General features: G+C 44.3%; 1 protein-coding gene across 4 annotated transcripts in view; it reads left to right on the top strand.

The window, feature by feature from the left end:
- Positions 1–19,744, top strand: part of ABAT (4-aminobutyrate aminotransferase) — a 50,134-nt gene that overhangs the window by 7,298 nt on the left and 23,092 nt on the right. For 2 of the 4 annotated variants that reach the window (XM_042037100.1, XM_042037104.1), the window contains exon 2: positions 14,300–14,428. In XM_042037100.1, the coding sequence (XP_041893034.1) occupies positions 14,359–14,428 (70 nt within the window). In that variant the 5' untranslated portion in view covers positions 14,300–14,358. Of the gene's footprint in view, positions 1–8; positions 249–5,899; positions 6,839–14,299; positions 14,429–19,744 lie in introns of those variants that run through there. The other 2 variants (XM_042037103.1, XM_042037099.1) reach the window with 2 other exon arrangements.

The raw sequence follows: 19,744 nt of genomic DNA, 5'->3' as shown, positions 1-19,744 counted from the left end.
AGCTGCAGGTGTGAGGGATGGGATTTACCCATTATGGACTGAGCTGCCATTCACTGTCGTGTTCTCCCCTCTCAGTTCCAGTATAAAGCAAGCCTTGTTTTTTGCTCCACAGCTATTGCTGCAATGCAGCTTCCTGGAGAGAGAAATAGGATTACACAATCAGAGTGTGCTGGTGGAGGTAGGAAAGCAGAGGATGAGCTGGGCTCAGATGAACTCCACATTCCTTGTTTGCAGGGCGGTTTTACCAGGTAATGGGTATACAGGGGAGCAAATCTTCTTTTGTTCCGTGCTTTGGGCAGTGGGTATTGGAAGGGGCTGCTGGAGCATGATGCTTCTGCCTTGGCTGTTGTGAAAAGCGGCTGAAGCAAAACATAGAAAGGGCTGGTTAGTGTTACAAGGGGAGGGAGTAGAGGCAAGTGGAGACAATGGCAAGCGGTACTAGGGGCTGGATTCATGTTATGGGGCCTTTGACTGGGGAGGACTTTACTGATTGCAGCAACAGTCTGTGCATTGCAGTAACTATGACTGACAAATCTTGTGCTTTTCTTCTTCCAATAATTAAATCCAAAATGCCAGTTCCTTTTAGCAGTAACAGGAGACTGCTTGCCTAATTTCTTACCAGTAACTTTTTTTCCCCTTGGCCAAGAAGGTGATTGGAAAACACGTCTTGTTAGTAATGTAGGCTGTAGGATTCCTGCTGTTCATTTATTCATTAAAATTGGACCCTTACATGATTGTGTATCAGTTTAGAGTTCGTTGTTTCACTTCTCTGTAGATTTTGGTGTAGTGGGACTTGGTTCAACCAAAATGGTAGGACTGACTATGGACATGGGTTCCATGGGTAGGTGATGTTTCAACAGGGAGTCAAGCGTGGTGGCTCCTCAGGGTGGACTTCTTGTTCCTCACACTGCATGAATGTTTCCTTTCACTGGTGTACCTGGTTTGCTCTGAGCCGAACTTGTGACTCCACTGGACACCAAGAAGGGTTTGGTGATTTTTCTTTGCCAAATTAGGAATCACTCTGGTGTGGATTGGAGACTGAGTGATGGGAGCAGGTGACAGGAGAGCTAAAACAAAGTGGGGTTCTTCAGAAAAGAAGCTCAGAAGGTGCTACTACCCCACAAACCCAAGGCTGTTTGCATCATTTCAGAATGCAACACTTGCATAAAGCATCTTTTTTCCCCAGAAAATATGCAGAGAAAATTAGTTTCTGGAGTGATCTGATAAATGATAGGAAATGGCTCACAGCTTCACTTTTGTTGTTCCAAATGGAAAAGAGAGAGGAGAAAGGAACTGTTTGTTATATCTGGTCAAAATCCACACTCAGCCTTGCATAACTGATCCTCTGCTCTGTCTGGTGAGCAAGATTAGCAGGCTTGCAGCCACATTCCTCTCATCTTGCAAAACTCCAACCTCTGAATATCTTTTATGTACTGTCACTAGTTAATAGCAAAGAGGGAAAAGGGGCAGCTTAAGATGATACTGACACTCACAAAGCACGTGATGTCTCTTCTATGAAGAATTACCTGATTACTGATAAATCCTGCAATTGCATCCATTTGGTGAAACCCTGATTTTATGAAGGAGAAGGGAAATTTGCTGTTGTTCTTTCTCTGAGCTTCTATGACAGTGCCCTCTTGAGAGAGAGAGGTTAAGTACCAGTGAGGGCAGAACTCAGAAGGGAACCACTTGCTGTTCCATTGTTGTGATGCTGCTTACTTTTATAAGCTACCCTTAGGAAGATAAACGTCTCACACAAAAGGTTTTTGTTAAATAAATAAGTTGTTTAACCTAACTGCTAGCTCATTATTCCATACTGATTGTACTCATCCTGGAGTAGTTATCCTGGGTTTGTTTTCCCATGTTTATGCAGCCTCTCTTAACATCACAGTTATAAAAGGCATCCTTCATCAGTTTCTTGGTTCCAGGATCCTCTTCTCTGACCCCAGTGAGTAAGCTGGACGTGCTCAACTTGTATTAGAACTTCTATAAAGATTTTTCCAAATTTAGAAGTTTTCCTAAAACTGGTCAACACTTTTTAACTACCAAAATGTGGTGCATAAAATCTCCACATGGAGGTACCAGACTGAAGAGCAGAGCCCAGTTTCTTGTGTGGCAGTCAGTGTTACCATGAGAGTTGAGAGTGCAGTAGAGATGTACCTCGATGAGCCTTTACCAGTGACTTTAGCCATTAGCACACTTAGTAAGGTCCAATTTATCTCCTCAATTTGTATCCAGGTGTTTAGTACCTGTGTGAAATGCTGTGATGCAGCAGATTCATTAGTTTGGTTAAACAGGCAATATATAAGGAGTAAATAAGCACAGTTTATGCAGGAGCCTTGTGGATTTTTCCCTAGTGGGTAACTTTCAGGTTTTGATCACCAGAGAGTCTTCCAGTTCCCAATTTTTCTACCTTGCCTTTAACTCAGCAGAGTACTTTGGCTCATTCAAAACTCTAGTTTTGTGAATGGGTGCAGTGAAGTAAAAGAGACTACTTGAGAAACATGTATCTTGCTGAATCAGATTGGCACTAGTTTCTTTCTCCATCTGGAGCCCAAAAATAATGTTCTAAACATATCAGGGAATTTAGTAACAGAGTCTTTTTAACACTGTGTGCATATCTATGTTTCCTGAACTGTTTTGAAAACTCCCCAACTGCTGTTCCTTTTTACCTGTTGCCTGAATAAACAGGAAATAATAGGACTTTAAATAGTAGAATTTCATGGTAATTGTGCTTAATTCCTCTGTTCCTTTCTCTCTGAATGTGAAGTTCTCTTGTTTAATGGGAATTAAAGCAGTTGGCATCTGAAGAACAGAGGGGGGGTGATCCTCCTGTCCCCGGGTCAGTGTGAGTTACAGTAGTTACTGATTAATGAGTAATGCAGGTGCAGTTCAGGTGTGCTCTGCACATGTGCAACCTCTGACTTTTTCAGGCTCAATATCTGCCCACCAAATGAAATCCCTGCAGTTAGTGGTACTGATTGTGCTGAATTCCACTCTGTTCACGAGCCTTTTAACTTCTTTCACAAAAGAAAAACTGCCTGCCTCTGTACACGGAGTGTAAAGTTACTGGATGTGCTAGGCAAGGAAGCAGCCTTCTGGCCAGCCACAGGTTGGAAAGCTGCAGTGTGCTTGCTTTCCCACAAAGCTAAGCAATCCCAGTTGTCCTTTTATTTTGTTTTGCCCTTCATGGTAATCTTCTTTGACTAAATAAGATCTTTATCCTACTGTCTGCAAATTGTTTGCTCAGATTTCTGTAATTAACTTGGGGTCAACATTTATATAGTCTTACTTTGTTTCCTTCCAACTGCATTGAAATACTTCTTAATATATTTTAAGGTGAACCTAGTGATTACTGCTCACAATACCTAAAAGTTGATATGACACTCCAGCTTGTGCTTTATTCCTTCTCCAAACACAACAAGCCCTTAAGAGAGGCGTTGGTTTCCCTCTTCATGCAGGTTTGGGGTCCTGAGACCCTGCTGCTGAGTCTTGTGGCAACTGTGTTTTTTGAAGGAGGACTAGGACTTGGTGCTTCTGGAGGAATTTGCCATCATTTGCAGTGAAATGCATTGATATCATAGTAAACCTTACAATATTTTCCATAAAAACAAAATATCTTTGATACTAACCATGTGCTTTTACTTGGTGTTGTGGCCTGGCCAGAATCTGATCCCCATTTTGCCTTGTATTATCATCTTGTATGTCAGAAGAATGTTTGTAGCATTGATACAGAGAAATACATTAACAGTTGGTTCTACTGAAGCTGGAGATTACTTTTCAACAGTGAAGGATTGTGTAATGAGTGAGTCTTCCTTTGACAACTGCAAATCAGAGCGGAACGTGAACTTACTGCAGGTGGTTGGCCACATCCTTTCCAATGACACACTGTTCAAATAGGTTTCATTACCACCGTTCTCTTCATTAAATCAAATGCAAGTCCATGGGGTTTTTGTTACAGCTCCCACTTTTGTGAACTGCACATTTTTAATACATATTAAAAAAAGTTTGAGTAGTTATAGTTGCTTCAAATCACTGACATGGGACTTCTAAGTTTTTTGCCCTGCAACAGGATTTATATGGTCATTGTCATCCTCTTTGTGCATCCAACCTGCCAGGCAGGGTCACTGTGGGTATGGAGGGATGAAAACAGCCATACAGAACAACAAGAATGTAGGCTCTACCCAGGAAGTGGTAGTTTGGTATTAATCAGCCATTTGATGCAAGGGTTAAAGCAAAAAAAATCCACGATAAATAAAAGTCCACAATGGAATTATTGTCTCTCTGCAGGATGGGTTTCCAAGCAGTTTGACACAACGTGACTCAGCACGATGGGGCACGGTGCTGACTGGAGTCTCTAGATGATGTTGCCATATAACTTGGCAGCACTTGGCAGCACGAAGTACTTTTTGTCCAGCATGATTTTGTTTAATGAGTTTAGCCTCACATTATCCAAGGCAACATGCAGCAGAGGCACAAGAACCTCAGTCTTCCTTAGGAGCTGTAATCCTGATTATTCACTGAATAAGTGTCGTAATGAATCACTGACACAAGGAATTGCTCTTGAATTCAGTGTTTTGTACAGGGCGAGTGTAAGCACCTACAGCTTTTCTCAGTCCTTCCCCCTCTGCTTTGTCATGTGTCCCTGCATTAACCATCTGTCTGAATAGTATTATGGCACTTTCTGTGGTAGATTATCTGGTTAACAGGTTCAGTTTAAAGCCAGCAGTTTGTTCTAATGACTGGTAAACAGGACAGGCCAGCTTAAATGTGTTGTTTACAGTCTGTGTATGTAATTAATAACAGATTTTAAATTATGAAGAAGGTGGGGGATCAGTTTTGGTTCTTATTTTGGATCAAATCAACTGCTTGTTGTGGGATCTGTCTTACAAATAACTGCAGTCTGGGCTCCTTTCTTGGCAGCTGCTCACAGTACTCACATGAGATCCCAGGCTACAGTCTCCAGCAAAGGGAGAAGGGAACCAGAACAGGATTAACCACATCTGATTCTCTTCCTTGTTGGTGTTAGTGGCATTTTGATTGGCAGTTTGTCTGGATGCTGATCAATTGTCCATTTTGGGTAGAAAAGCTCTGGAAAACAACACGGTGGCTTTAAAACTTGTACTCCTGCAATGGGTGTAAATGGGTTGTGTGGATGCTGGTGTGGCATCTGTTGGTGTGTAAATGACCTGGTAGTGTTACAATGGACACACTGCAGAGTGTACCTAGTCTGCCTGAATGACTTTGTCCCTCGTTGTTCCCATGTTAGCACAGTGATCATCACACCACCCTCCCCAGCCGAACCAACACTGCTGCTGTGGCTGCTCTGAGTGAAGGGGAAGAAGGAAGTGTGGTGCTGCAGGAGCAGCACAAACTGGAGTGACGTTTGCCAGGAGCCTTATCTGCTTCCTGTAAGCATTGCATCTTCCGTCTTTGTCCCTTGCTGCTGATAGCTGTCCTTGCCTCTGTCTGCCTTGGGCCCTTCCTTGCACCCGACTCTGCTCGTGCTGAACCAGCAGCACAAATCTGGGGCTGGCTCTGGCTGCTCCCTCATCTCCCCCCTTGCAGACAGGGTGCAGGGCGTCAGTCCAAACCCTCTGCTTAGGAAGCATCCTGCCCAAGTGTTGCATCCCACAGCTGGAGCCTGCAGAGCCTGAAGCGGGACCCCCAGCTCAGCTCTCACACCTGGCACCCTGCTGCACTGCAGCCCTGCCTGTTGGGGAGCACAGGCTCCCCCTCCTCTGCTCGTTTTAATGCCCTGATTACTGAAGTGGGTAAGTCACCACCTCGCTTGTAATAATTACAGATTTCCTCTGTGATTTTTCACTAGTCGGTTGCCACAGCAACCGTGCAGTGGCTCGGCCGAAATGCTGTCACAGGGATTTAAATCTGAAGCGGCTTAGCCTCTCTCTGCGTTCTGGCGCATCTTCCCTCTTGCCCCCCGGTACCATGGCAACCTGGCGATGGCAGCCCAGCCGCGGCCATGGCACCCTGTGCTGCTTTTCCCTGCATCCCTGTGTCTGAAGGGACGCTGCTGGTGTTTTGTGGGTATCCACATCTCCCCCATTCCCGTCAGGAGCAGTGTGCAGCGGGAGGTGCGGCTGGGATGCGTGCTGGCTGTCGTGCTGCCTGCGCACCACCTGAAGGGAATGAACCAAACCAAGGTTATTCTGTGACAGTCCTGTGCCTGGGTGTCACCTTGAGGATATTTGCAAACCAGAGTAAAAATACGGGGTTTAGAGACAAAACCTGTTCTTCAACTTCCACAGTTGTTGAAAACTAAGGAGCCATTTCAAACCTTAACGCAGTCTGGCTCTGCATCTCGGAATTTGTTTCCAGAGAGCTGCCGAGGAGGCTTTTGGATGAACTCGGACGCCCACATTCCAGAGCCAGATGCTCTCGGGGTTGAGGCGAGTCGGGTGTTCCTCTCTGCTGGCTTTGGCTGAGCACGGGCTGTAGCTGCCAGGAGCTGGTTCCATTAACCTTCATTAACTGGGGCATCCCCCCAGCTGAGCTGCGGGGCTGCGGCTCAGGGCTTCCTCTGGGTGATGCCTGTCCCCGCTGCGCGGCTGCTGGAAGGAGCTGGCAGCAATGGCATTCCTCACCAGCGCAGCCGGCAGCAGCCTGCGCTGAAGACAAGCAGGGAGTGAAGCGGGGAGCAGCACTCCTAACCCAGGAGCTGGCTGTGGGCAGTTTGGGAGCAGCACTTCCAACCCAGGAGCTGGCTGTGGGCAGTTTGGGAGCAGCACTTCCAACCCAGGAGCTGGCTGTGGGCAGTTTGGGAGCAGCACTTCCAACGGGAGAGCTGGCTGCGTGCTGGAGTTTGCATCCGAGTCCTGTAAGTGCCTTTGCCGTGTGCCCGCGGGCAGTGGGGTGGGCTCAGAGTCCGGCCACGCTGTGTCCAGAGGGGAATGTGGGAATTTGTGTTTGAGCAGGTGTGTGTGTGTTGTTACGGTGTCCCTGCCATGGATACGCAGGGATCCTGCTCCTGGTTTGTTTTCTGGACCCCGCATGGCTCTGCTTTTCCATGTCCTCAGCTGGAATGGGGGTCACCTTGAGAAAGCAGAGCTCTCGCCCTGGCTTAAGACATTTCCCTTGGTTTGGTGCAGGCTGTCTCCAAGTGAGCTGTTTTATGCCTTAGGACACAGAAAAATAAATTGTGCTTTTATTTTATGCTATTTATCTATTCTCCTAATCTCTGAGGAGGCAGCAGTAAGATGCTAGGAATAAAATCTTACAAGGAATATAACTGAATTTCCTTGGAAATGCCACTTGAAGGTATTACTTTGAAGGCAATACTTTAATTTTTTCAAAACTACAAAATGCTTGTGGAGCAACTAATCTGAAAAGCATGGCTGTGCCATAATTTGTTTAATCCATTGTGAGCTGGGCTGTTTTGGTCTGGGAAATATATGGAAATGAACAGGAATGGTTTCGATATGTTGTTGCCATCTGCATTTAAAATAATGGATTTAAAACATGCAGGCTTGAAGAGATGTTTTTACATGTACCTCACTGGTAAAGTTCACTGAAATATCAAAGTGCAGGTTTTTTCAGGGGGAACTACTAAAAAAATTTAGAATTTTTCAGCTAATATAAGTTTAGTTATGCTTGTTTTTAATCAGCATTTATGTATCATTATGCCATTTATGTAGTTATTGTTGGCTTTGCATCTGGAACTTGCCCAATTTCTAGCAGATGCTTTTTCAATCCCATTTTTTCTTTTCCTGAGACAATGTACTTCTTTCACAGGGAAGGTATAGGCACATCTCATCCCACTTTAGCTGTGCCAATAGTTCTTGGATCAAAAATGAGCTGCTCAAAAGTTTAGTGGGTCAACTGAATCCTAGTGTGCCATAATCACAACATTCCTACCTGTTCTTATTTATTGGTTTAGGAACCGGGAGTCCTCCTTGGCCCAATATTTTTTGAAGAGAGGGTGAACAGAGACAAGGGCAGAAATATTTTATTTTAAGAAAAAAGAAAATCATATGTTCATATCCAGCCACCAAACCCTGCTTAGACGGCACTTGAGAAGGAGAACCTGGACATGAGTGTAGTGTCACTTTTGACTGTAAATGAGTTTTAAAACTTGATGGAAGGACTGAACCTGTTCTGGCTTTACTGCTGGTTCAGCCCTGACCGGAGTGCAGGTCCCATGAAGGAGGTAGGGATTGTCATGTCCTCATGGGTACTGGACAGTACTTCCAAGCTGTAGGTGTGAGGTTTTCATCTTGTGCAGTGAAGCTTGGTTTGTGCTTTTGCTGCAGTGCTCACAACAGACAGACTTGAATGCCAGCTGCATGTGGAGGGAGAGAAGGGAGCTGTGCAAAAAACCAGTTTATTATGCTTTTGTGTGCAGTATTTACTGTTTTGTCAAGACATGAAGGACAAAACCAGTCTCTCCATTTCTATTCTCCTGAAGACTTGTGGGACTGTCCAACGCTGTTGGTGTCAAAAAATAAATAGGCAACCCTGAATAACCAACACTTGAGCTTTACTTGTAACTATGACAACTGTGTCCTTGACAACTTAAGTACAATCATGGAGTTTTCAATTACATACTGTTCTACACAAAGCCATTAAGATTATTAGAGGCATAAACAGCCTGTCAGCTTTTGTGGGTTTTGGCAAAATCCATTTAGGTGGTAGATAGACGTTTCCACTTGCAGGTCAGTGTTCTGTTGCTGGTGTTCCTGGTAGGAAGTGCCTTGGTGAGCTCTGCAGGCACAGGCTTGCCAGGCCTTGGGGAGAGCCACGCTTTGCTCTTTCTCAGCTGCTGCCCATGAAATTGGGCCACATAAGTGTTGAGCTTCAAAGTGCTCAGGGGTCTCTTGGCTGGGTCCTGCAGACCCATCACACCTCTTTCAGGGTGTCAGTCTCTGTCCTGATCCTGCTGTGTGGGGTGCCTGGAACCACCATCACTTCTGGAGTACGAGGCTGTGGCCTTTGGTTGACCAAGGCATGAGCAGCTTCTTGTTCTTTGCTGTGCCCTCTCATGAAGATGCTGCCAGGTACTGTTCTTCTTGAAGTTGAGGCTTCCAGCTCTGTTTTGTGCTGGGTTTGTATAGACACGTGATGAAAAAATCTAATGCCAGGCTTTTATGAACACTAGATGTAAATCTTCTTTCAACTTCCTCTTAACAGGACTTTTCTATTCAATTCTATTCTATTTCATTTGAGATAACTTTAGCCTAGCTATGACTGAATTTCTAAGTTCTTGGTATTACTCTTACAGACTTCTCCAAATGCTGCTGTAAGCTAATTCAAATTTGTTTCAGAACTATACTTTGGGATAAAACCCCTGTTGAAGTAAAAGGACCTGTTGTATTTCATTGTGTGCGCTCAGGCTTTCATAATTCCATAGTCTATACTGAACTCTTAACTCTGCTCCTGGGACCAAGTGAACTGCAGCTACGTACATCAACATGCTGCCAGGCCTCTTTATTTACATTGTTGTTTACTACATTTATGTGGCTAAAGCAGCAAGTCAGGATTTCTAGCATCAGCCCGTGCTCTGTCAATAACTGGTGAATTCATTCAGTTGCTTTGCTTTGATCTGCTGGGTGTGGACATTCCCTGTCTCCCCAAAGGAGGGTGGGGCTGTGCATTTTCAAACAGTGCTGCGTTCATTGGATCTTTTTATGCAGATACCATGATGACATTACATTACCTGATTCTTCCTCAAATGCAGACTAAGGAAGGACATGATTATGTTTAACGGATGACAGCCTTGACTGTCTTCTACCTTGCCCATACTTACATTTCTTTGTGAAATTGTGGGGCTATTCCAGACTCTGGGATCTCCTTGAGCTGTTTACAGGAGTAAAATACCTGAGCTAAATCACTGATATCGTTAAAGATGCTTGTTCATGAACACTACAAGCCAGGAGACTTGTGCCCCATTAACAACTCCAAGATGGACCTGGGTCCTGCCTGACTTTTCAACATTGTCCTTTTTAGTGTCAGGAACCACAGCTGACTTGGCTTCCCAGTTTGCAGTTCCTTCACTGTTAAAAGGCAGATGCAGAAAGAGCAGTGTCAAAGCACACTGAGCTGTAAAGTAAAGAGCCTTTTTGCCTCTTGGAGGGACTCCCTCCTTGCATCCTGTCTGTGCCAGCTCACCTGAGGGATGCCCGGGCAGGCTGGCTGTGGGAAGGGAGGGTTGGCATTCAGGCACAATGCTGGCGCTGCCTGGGCTCCTAGAGAGCAGCAGGGCTGCTGCAGCCTCTGCACCCACCAGCAGCCCCTGTGCCGCTCACAGTGTGAGTGAGCCTTGGGCTGGGTTCACCTGCACACAGATCCAAGCAACAGGACTAAGAGATAGTCAGAGATGCTTTAAATTTCACAACAATTAGCACTTAGCATGACTATACCCTTGCTGTGCAGCCTGGAAAAGTCAAGCAAAGGAAACCAGTAAAAAAAGGAATGAATTTGCCTTTAGGTCCCTGCTCCCCAGCTCCCCAAATCCACTTTTTGGAAGCCTTGTGAAGTAATTGACCAGTGCAGCTTGTGCTGCTGTTTCTAAACCATGTAATTGTTCCTGGTTAAATGGGTTTGGAGCAGCTGAGGGACAGATGAATGTGCCCCCATGAATTTCAAACAGGTTTCTGTGTCTTTGTCAGAGTTGCAAGAAGGAGACGCAGATTTGCAGAGCTGACTTCTCCTCCCACCCCACTGGGTATCAGTTTTGCCTTTACCTTTGCACCTCCCCAGAGGATGTTTTCCAGGGCAGGTTCTGTGAGCTGCAGTCTGGCACACGGATGTCATGCTGCATTAGCTTCTCTGCTAGGGAGTGAGATTGGTGCACAAACTCCCAATTTGTCTATTTTCACTCTTATATCTAGATTGAGCCCCCTCTTTTTAAAATTTTTTCCAGGGTTTCCCCCCCAAAAAAAACACAATCGTGTTTGCTCATGGAAACAATGCTTCTTTCTATGTTCACAGTAGGCTGCTGCTGCTGAATGACTGTTGTCCCTAGTAACTAGTTTTATCTGTCAGAAGTAATCACTTGGTACAGAAATTTAGCAGCTGCTGTTTGAAAAAAATACATCCAGTTTCACAGCATGCATTTTAAAAATGCACATTATGTTTTTCATGTGCTTGATAAACTGGACTGAGCTTCCTCTTTGAAAATAGTTTTTCTTACTAGAAGAATGTGGCTGTGGCTTAAACATATGCAGTGGCAAACACACTTTATGTAATGAGAAATTACAGACAAAATTATGCAAATATATTTGGAAAATTAAAGTACTGAGCATTCACTTCAGAATAGCAGTTGTGTAGAGTCATCTGCACCTATGGCCTCCTCCAGCTCAGTTGCCAGGAGAGGAAAAATGTGTGGGGTAGACTTATGAATCTTTTTCTGGAAGGGTGTCACATCTTCATGCTCTGCTGGTCCTTCCCATCCCCTTTCCTGTCAGGTGTCTGAAATTGGTGGCTGTGTTTTGCCTGGATTTAGGGAATTTGTGTGTCCGCAGTGGCTCCGGAGCAGCAGCGGTGATGGAGCGTGGCATCGCTGCGGCTCTGACATGTGCAACAGAGCTGATTTCTGCTGGCTTGCAAACTCTGCTGCTGCTGCTGCTTGCAGTGCTGGAACAGGCTGGGCCAGTGGGAATCGATCAGGAGATGAGTTATGGAGGCAAAATTCAATTGGTTATTGTGATAACCAAATAATGCTTGCTTAGACTAAGATACCAATCACATCAGCTGATCTCCTGTGAGAGCCTGTGTGCATAATGGAGATGGAAAAGATGTTGGGTTTAGTTATACTCACATGTGATATTACATGATTTATTCTGACTCTGGACGAGAAAATGGTAAAACTTTTTATATAAGAACTGTCAAGGAAAATTAGGACTAAGCTACTTTATTTTTAAACCTCATGCAGTAATTTTTTTTCTACGAGTAGTTCAGAAAGCCAATATCATTTCCAATTATTTTTTTCAGCCTCTAATGAATGCTGTAGTTTAGGTATTAAAGGACTCAAGATAAACAGTAAGTATACGAAAAAAATAAGTAACATTCTGGGAGCAGACATAGGCATGGCTCACGTAGGGAGGGAAGAAGAAGGGAAACCTGGACAGTGGTGGGCACAGCTGTGGAGTGTGACTGGAAGGTGGTTTTGATTTGTATGTGAAGAGGCATCTCATCCTTGTGGAGAAGGAAAGTTGGACAGCTGGCAGCAAAACCCCCATGGGAGATGACTGAAGGGCATGAGACTAAGGAGTGAACCTTGGTGGGTTGTTACGTACGTTTGCACTGCTCCTTTTGTGAGTTCCTGCAAAGCTGTGTTACCTTTTAACAGCCTCTTAAAAAGTGATACTTTGCAGAGCAAACTTATGGAGGGAATTGGAGATTGGAGAAGTATAGACCAGATAACCAGCTCTGAGCAGAGGACATCAGTCGAGGTGCTGGGCATTTTCTCACTGACTTAGACTGGCATTTGGTTTTTGCTAGAGGGTAGTCATGAGATAAGAAATCCATGGTGTTGGGATATTTCTTCGCACATTGATTATGCAAAAGTTAGCACAACTAAAGAAGAAGTCGAGAGAGAAAACATAATGAATGAATTAAACTGATCTTGTCTTATAAGTGAAGTTACTCTTTTCTGAAACAAAATAAACTAGTTCCCTCAGCACTTATGACCCAAAGCCTTAGGAAGCTAATCTTGCTCCTCCAGCATGTGCACAAGTGTTGTGCAAGTGTTTGCTCACATTGGCACATTGCAGAGTACCTTGAATTTTAACTTGAACTCAGAGCAAACTAAGTGAAACCAAGTGCTACTGTCTGGAAAGGCACAGGGAATTTGCTTTGTTCCTGAGTCTTAATAGGTCTATGAATTTATAAATCTCCGTAGGCAAGAGGTTTTTTGTTTTCCTTTATATATTTTGAAAAAGCTCAAGTGTGAAGGAGAACAAATAGTATTTTGCATAAAGACAATAAAGAAACTAAATTTCTCATATTTTAGTTCTGGGTAAGAGATACTTGCTATCATGGTAGCAATAGTTCAGCTACTTCCCTGCATCTGGTCACAAACATCTGCTGGCATGTTTTATTGATGGCATAAGACTGATGGAAGCTGTAAACTGTGATCTCTTTCTGCTGGAAGATCATGTCTACTATTGTTAAATAAAATTTTTCCAGGTTTATGGATAATGACATTTTGCTTGGGCTGCAAGCCTCAGTCCACTGCTGCTCCGTGGTCTGCATCCAGCAAGGTTCAAATGCCAGGCAAAGGGCTCCAGTGTCCTGCACAGAACACAGGGGGCCATGCTGATAAGTGTGAAGTTTGAATTTAACCTGTGTCCTGGATAATAATTCAATGATCTGTTTTATCTATTCCTGACTTCCAGCCAGGCTTTCTGCACAAGTGATCCAGAGTGAAAAGGGAGTCATGTTATTTTCATGCTACTTGACTTTCCAAGGTCAATTATATGTAACCACCTGAGGCAGAACTGCAGAATGGCTGAGTCTGGGAGGGAGCTGAGGGTGTCTGGTCCAGCCCTCTGCTCAAGCAGTGACACCTAAAGCAGTCTGCTCTGGACTGTTTGGGTTGTGGATATCTCCAGGCATGGTGATTCCATGCCCTCTCTGGGCAACCTGCCTGGGGTTTTCCTGCGTTTAGATGAAGCTCAGAGTATTTTAGTTTGTGTCCATGGCCTCTTATCCCATCACTGGACACCTCTGAGAAGCCCCTGGCCCCTTCTTTACTCGCTCCCATCAAGTATTCCTTACACATTGATGGGATGCAACCTGAGCCTTCTTCAGGCTGGACAATCTCAGCTCTCACATTCTCTCTTCACAGGGTTATGATTAATGGGTATAAACTGGTTTTTCAGGAGATTGATTTTCTTTTATTTCCTAATGCTTGTCCTGCTGTCTTTTATATTAGATGAGATTTTTCTTATAAACTTAGGTCAAATAAAAAACATCAGCTTTGGCTTGAGAGACTGACTGGAAACAATTTTTTTAAAGTTCAATACAGTCTACATATATAGAGAAAGTAGAGAGGGAGAGCAAGGGAAAATAGGTGCTGACCTTTACCCCCTGGCCCTGCAGAAGCTGGGACATACAGCTTTAGCCTAGAAGTATTTTGCCTTAGTAAGACCAAGCCAAGAATCAGATATGGGGCTTAGTCCTGAGACTGCTCTGAGCATCAGCATTAATCCATCAAACCATGCTCTTGGTGTCTTTGGATGGAAATTAGTGAAAGGGGGAGTTGAAATGAGCAGCGCAGTAATAGTCGCTGCATCTCTAGGGACATAAATAAGTGTTTGCATTTTTTTTTTTTTTCCAGAACATCAACCAGAAAGAAATCTCTCAAGATTGAGTCTTTTTCAGTAAAGAAAAGATAAAATGGCTTCAATGCTGCTTAGTCGACAGCTGACCTGTTGCCTGCAGCAAAACTCCAGATTGCTGGTATTTGGTGAGTATTTCCTTGTATTTTCCTGCTTTGTATTTGGTGAGTGTTAACTTTACATTGGTGAACAGAATTCCAGTTTGAACATCACTGGGGTTTGTCCCATGGTGTTGAGTCTTTCAAAACTTGAGGAATATGATGTTCTGCATTTTAGATAATGATGCAGTTGTAGTCCAAAGTGTATCTGGTTGATTTTTGCTCATTCTGCAAACAAGAACGTATAAAGTTAATAATTTGCCCTTTAAACATGCTTACTTGAAGTAAAGCTCTTCAGCCATTGGAACTCTGGTTTACCCTCTGGCACTACACGGTGCAGAGATGAGACAATCATCCATCAAAATGAGCTGGGCTTTCTCTTTGTGCTGTGTAGCACAACCTTGCATGTCTCCTCTTGTGAAGAGGTTTTGTGTGACTGGCATGAAGAGGTGGCCCTCACTGGGGTTGTGTGTTTCTGCCTCAAATGAGCTCTAGTGTGAAATAAAACCCTGCCACACGGCACCAAATTGCTTTCTCCTAAGTGAATGGCAAGTTTTTCTTGGCTCTGGCTTGCAATTTAGCATGTGTATGGGTATATTAAACCTGCAGTCTCTCTGAAATAGATATAAAAATTAAATTCCTGTTGGCTGTGTTGGACAAAATGGTGTCTAGTCTTAAGATCATCCATTCCATGTACTGTTACACTGAATACAGTATGGCTGAATGGCTTTTCTTGTGACTGAGTAAATCTTAGTGTTTCTCCGGTCCTTCCACCCTCCCTCTGCAATGCCACTGTGCTCTGCCACTGCCAGGATAAACCAAGCACACCCTTCCATTTGCTCAGAAACTTAAACATCATTGATTTCCTTTTAAATAATACACTTTGGGGAGCAACTGACCTTTGACTAAGGAACACCAAGTCTGGTCTTATAACCATTAGAAAATATTAGGTCAGTGTTTCAGTGCAGGATGCGCTTCTATTTATGGGAGTGACGCACTGATTATCCACCCTGGGCAGGAGCAGGGATCGTTCGGTCGATCGTGGGCAATGGAAAGTGCTTGCAGCAAGCAGGCCTCGTTAGCTCCTGGTCCTTTGAGCTAATCTGTCACCTCAGCACCACTTAATGCTCCCTGTCCCTCCCAGTGTCTTGCACAGCTCTGTGCTGCTTCCCTAGCACAGAGGTACGGAAGGGCAGTGGAGGGCAGATGCCCAAACTCCTCTTCCTTTCTTGCTGTCAATGAGGGAGTCTAGATCCTCCTAAGAAAGGAAAGCAGCTCTGGACTCCATTAATCCATCCTTGCTTCCAGAAAACTTCCAAGCCTGCTAAAATTCTGAAGCAAATAATAGAGGGTCTTGGCTGCAGGTTGTATAAGAGACCTGTGGCCTTTGGGTCTGAATGCTTTGTGTGAGTGAGCAGAGATCAGGAAAGATGGAGCAAGAGGAGAGCCCCTCACCAGAGGACCTGTGTCCTGTGATATTGCTGGCTTGCAGAATAGGCAGGAAGCTCTGCTATTGCCAAAGCTGGAGCTTCAGGCCATTTTCCTGAGCCCCAGCTCAGGCTGCAGTGCTGCTGGACTCTGTTGCTTTTAGGGAGGCGCTGAGGGTGATGTCCAGGAGCTCTCTGCTCCAGAGTGCTCGCCTCCAAGGTATTTCAGAGCACTCAAGTTCAGAGTTTTACAGACTAAAAAAGGAACTTGTACATTACTCCCACAGAAATCCTGCAGTGCCATTTGGGCTGATACTTTTGGGGTTTTTTTTAGATAATGAAACTACAGGGTTTCGAAGGGGGGATGGAGGTGGAGAGGGGGGAATAGTTTGCCTCTTGGTAGGTCTTTGTGTCTGTAGGCTGTCATGTTTCAGTTGTATGTGCATGAAGCAAATCATTCTGTTCATCTTGAATCTATGATAAATTTATTTACACAGAGGCTTTTTCATCCTTGACTATTTCTCTAGTTGGAAAATTCTTGTTACCTAACCATTGCATACTGTTCTCATTACTCACACAATACTAACCCCTGGCAAGCAAACTAGAAAGGGAAAATGGAAATCATTTAAGTTGATCAAAATGCAAAAGCTAAGCAAAACACATGAAAGTAATATGCAACTTAAATCTTACCTGAAAATGTGAAGCCTGTAAGTACCATGCCTTCCTTGAAAATAAGCCCTTAATCAGAGATGCTTTTGTTTTCCTTCTCTGTTTGATCTGCTCGATAGTTTGCCCTCAAAGTTCACTAGAACTGGAAGGGTGGCAGAATGACAATAGAGTTAGTAACTAACCTAATCTTTCTTTTACAAAGCCTCCTGCATTGTGCTGTCCATGGGTATCAGCCAGGCAGGGCCAGGAGAGGCGGCTGATTGTGGAGAAATGAGGATGTATCTTGATGTGACATCTTACCTGAATTGAGTTCTGTTGTTCCTGTCAGCCTGGTGTGCTGCAAGTTGATCACAACTGGTAGTGTTCATGTAAATGTTTATTCCCCTTGTGCCAGCTCTGGTTTTATCAGCTGGCCACTGCAGCAGGAAAGCTGTTCTGGCTCCATGCTTCAGAGGCAGATGAGGATGCAGTTGGTTGTTGGCTGGTAGGGCAGTACCACAGCTATGAGGACAGGCTGGCACTCCAGAGATGTAGTTCAGTTTCCTGCTGATTACCCAAAGGGGTTGAATTTGTCTTTGAATCCTGCACTGAAAGCATGGCAGAAGGTCAGGCTGCTGCCTGAAGGTAGCATCAGTCTGCATTAGTGCACGCCCATGCCCTTCTAGGATGCTGATCTGTTCTGCAGCTTCTGCAGCCTCCCCAGGCAATTTGCTTATTTCTGGACTGATCTTACCTTTAAAACTTTATTTCTAACATTTACATTTAGCCTAAGTTTCAAAACAGGAAAAAAATCAAATCCTTACTATTTGTCCTGCCCTCAAAGGACCTGGAGGCTGGAGTATTTCTTTTTCTTTGCCTTTTACGTATTTGATAACTACTGTCTCCCCCAAGACCTCATACTTTTCTCTCTGCTGGCCTAAATACTGTTTGAGTCTCTCCTTGTAGGTCCAGTTTTTCTCCTCCAGAGTCTGTGCCCTTCCACAGCAGTGCACTAAGTGGACTACACTTGTTGAGGCTGTACCTCACCTAACTCAGCCTGTTTCCTGTCTCTCTGCAGAGGATAACAGTGTTTAGCACTCAGGTATGCTGCTGTAAAGTCTGAGAGATGTTCATACTAGTTATTGACTTGTCCCCATCACAGTTACCACATAGAGGCTGGAAAACCACGAGAATTTATTCTCAGTAACACTTTCATCTCCAGTATTGATCCTTGCTAAGACTTTTTACTTTTTTTGCTTGGTTTGTACATTAGGAGCCTCCCTAAGGAAATCAGAGAGAGCAGCCTGGATTTGTGTGAGGGATGTGTGGCAGAAGCAGAGAACAATCCCCGTTTTGGGATTGTAGAGGTCAGCTTGAGGTCAGCTTCAACTGATGCCCTGGAAACTCGAATGCAACCTCTCCTGCTGGACTGAGGAGCATTTGCTTTTCTGTCTGATCAAACACTTTTACAAAAAGCTGAGATATATAAAAGCAATCATATAAAACCTGTTGTTGTAAGCAGGCTCTGGTACAAGGCAGAGTCCAAGCTGGGACTGCTGTTCTCAGTTCCTTGAGTGAATGTGATGTTCCTATGTAGTTTTCTTGTTCCTTCTGTGCCACCAAGGGTGGCTGTAGCAACGCTGGCTGTTTTCCCACCTGGATGTTCCTTGTTCTTGTTCACCTCCAAAGGTGTCCTGATGAGCTCTGTAGCTGTTGAGCTGTTGAAAGAGGGAGGATGTTATGACTGGTTCAGATCACAAGAACTACAAGACCAGTGGTTGGATGCTCATGTAACTCTGCTGAGGAGTTGATTTAGGATTGTGCTGGGATGAGGAAGGGGAACTTCTCTTGCTCTTTGTTACAGGAGTTTCCATTTCTTTATGGCCTATGTGGTATTAGTTTTTTTCTTCATCTTTGGAGAATCCAAAGTGTGTATGTGGGAGTGCTGAAATGCAGACAATCTCATGTGGAAGAGCTGCTGATCTTGCAGCATAAGCACTCTGTAAATAGCAATCTCAGTTTTCACAATGTTATGCAATAGTGATGTTCATTTCCCAAACATCTCTAGCTAGCCTGGCCTTTTGCCATTCCCTTTCAAGATCTGTTAGTAACAGATTCTACTTGTAACACCTAAAAGAGGACTCGGAGGAAATCACAGTCCTCCTACTTTTGGCTGTCAGGGCCTCTGTGCTCTAAAAATTCTGTCTGGAAGGTGGTTTGATCAACACTGTGGAGGGGAAGTTAAAGGCATCCAAGGGAAGTTGCCTGTCTGCACTTGCACAGGGCAGCAGTGCTGTGGCACATGGAATGTGCCTCCCTGGTGACTGCAGAGCTTTCCCTCTACACCCCTTCACAGCAAGACACTTGTGTTTGAGAGATCTGGTTATGCCAGCATGCACTTTCATTCCTCTTCTTTTCCTTGGAATTGTTCCTTCTGTTAATTACACTCCAGTGCCTCCACTGGAGTTTCTCCCAGGTAATATCCAGTTGTACTCAGGAGCTGTGTTCATGTGAGTGTTATTTTTGGTCAAACACAGGAGAGGTTGAAGCTTTTTCTAGCCCTGGCTTGATTGTACCTGTTATCAGAGATCAGCACTCAGCACAGACCTGCCAACAGTGGTGCTCTGTGTGACTACAAGCACCAGGGTGCACTTATATTAATTATGTTGCTATAGCAATGTGGCACTTTGTTAAAATTGCTGACTGGGACTCCTGGTGAGTGATGGGGGCAGCGCAGGGAAGCAAAGTTGGGAAATGAGCTTTTCTGCCTGCTAGCAACTGATGACATCCTGTTGGATGAAAAGGAAGGATGTGATAATTTGCTGATGTTATTCAAGTGTTCAGAAAGATGATGTGTGATGAGAGCTTTGGGAAGTCTGCAAGAAAAGTAGAATTTAACTTACTGTCCCTACCCTCTTTAAATAGGATGGGTAGAAAATTCTGTGCAAATTGTTCAGCCAATGTGCTCTCTGAAATTAGGTTCTTTAACCTATGCTTGTGTTTTGATGGTAGCCATGATGAAAAGATACAGCTTGGTTTACCAAGGAAAAAAGGATGCTGTTCTTGGTCATGTTAGCTAAATGTGATTTAAGGGCTTTGGTAATGCTTCTTCAGAGAAGGACACTTGGTTGGAGCCCATTAGCTCCACACTCTTTTAAGGTGAGTGCTGAGGTTATGTCATTTGCTCCTCTTCTTAAGATAATATAACACAAAATCCCCTTTTTCTGTGGGAGTTTGTTCAGATGTCAACAGAAAATCAAGGGATTACCTT

The sequence above is a fragment of the Corvus kubaryi genome, unplaced genomic scaffold (genome assembly GCF_017639235.1).
Source record: "Corvus kubaryi isolate FWS band 111438036 unplaced genomic scaffold, C.kubaryi_AGA036_p1.0 37387, whole genome shotgun sequence".
Taxonomy (NCBI): Eukaryota; Metazoa; Chordata; class Aves; order Passeriformes; family Corvidae; genus Corvus; species Corvus kubaryi.
The sequence above is the reverse complement of the archived record's forward strand: the minus strand, read 5'-3'. Positions and strand labels throughout refer to the sequence as shown.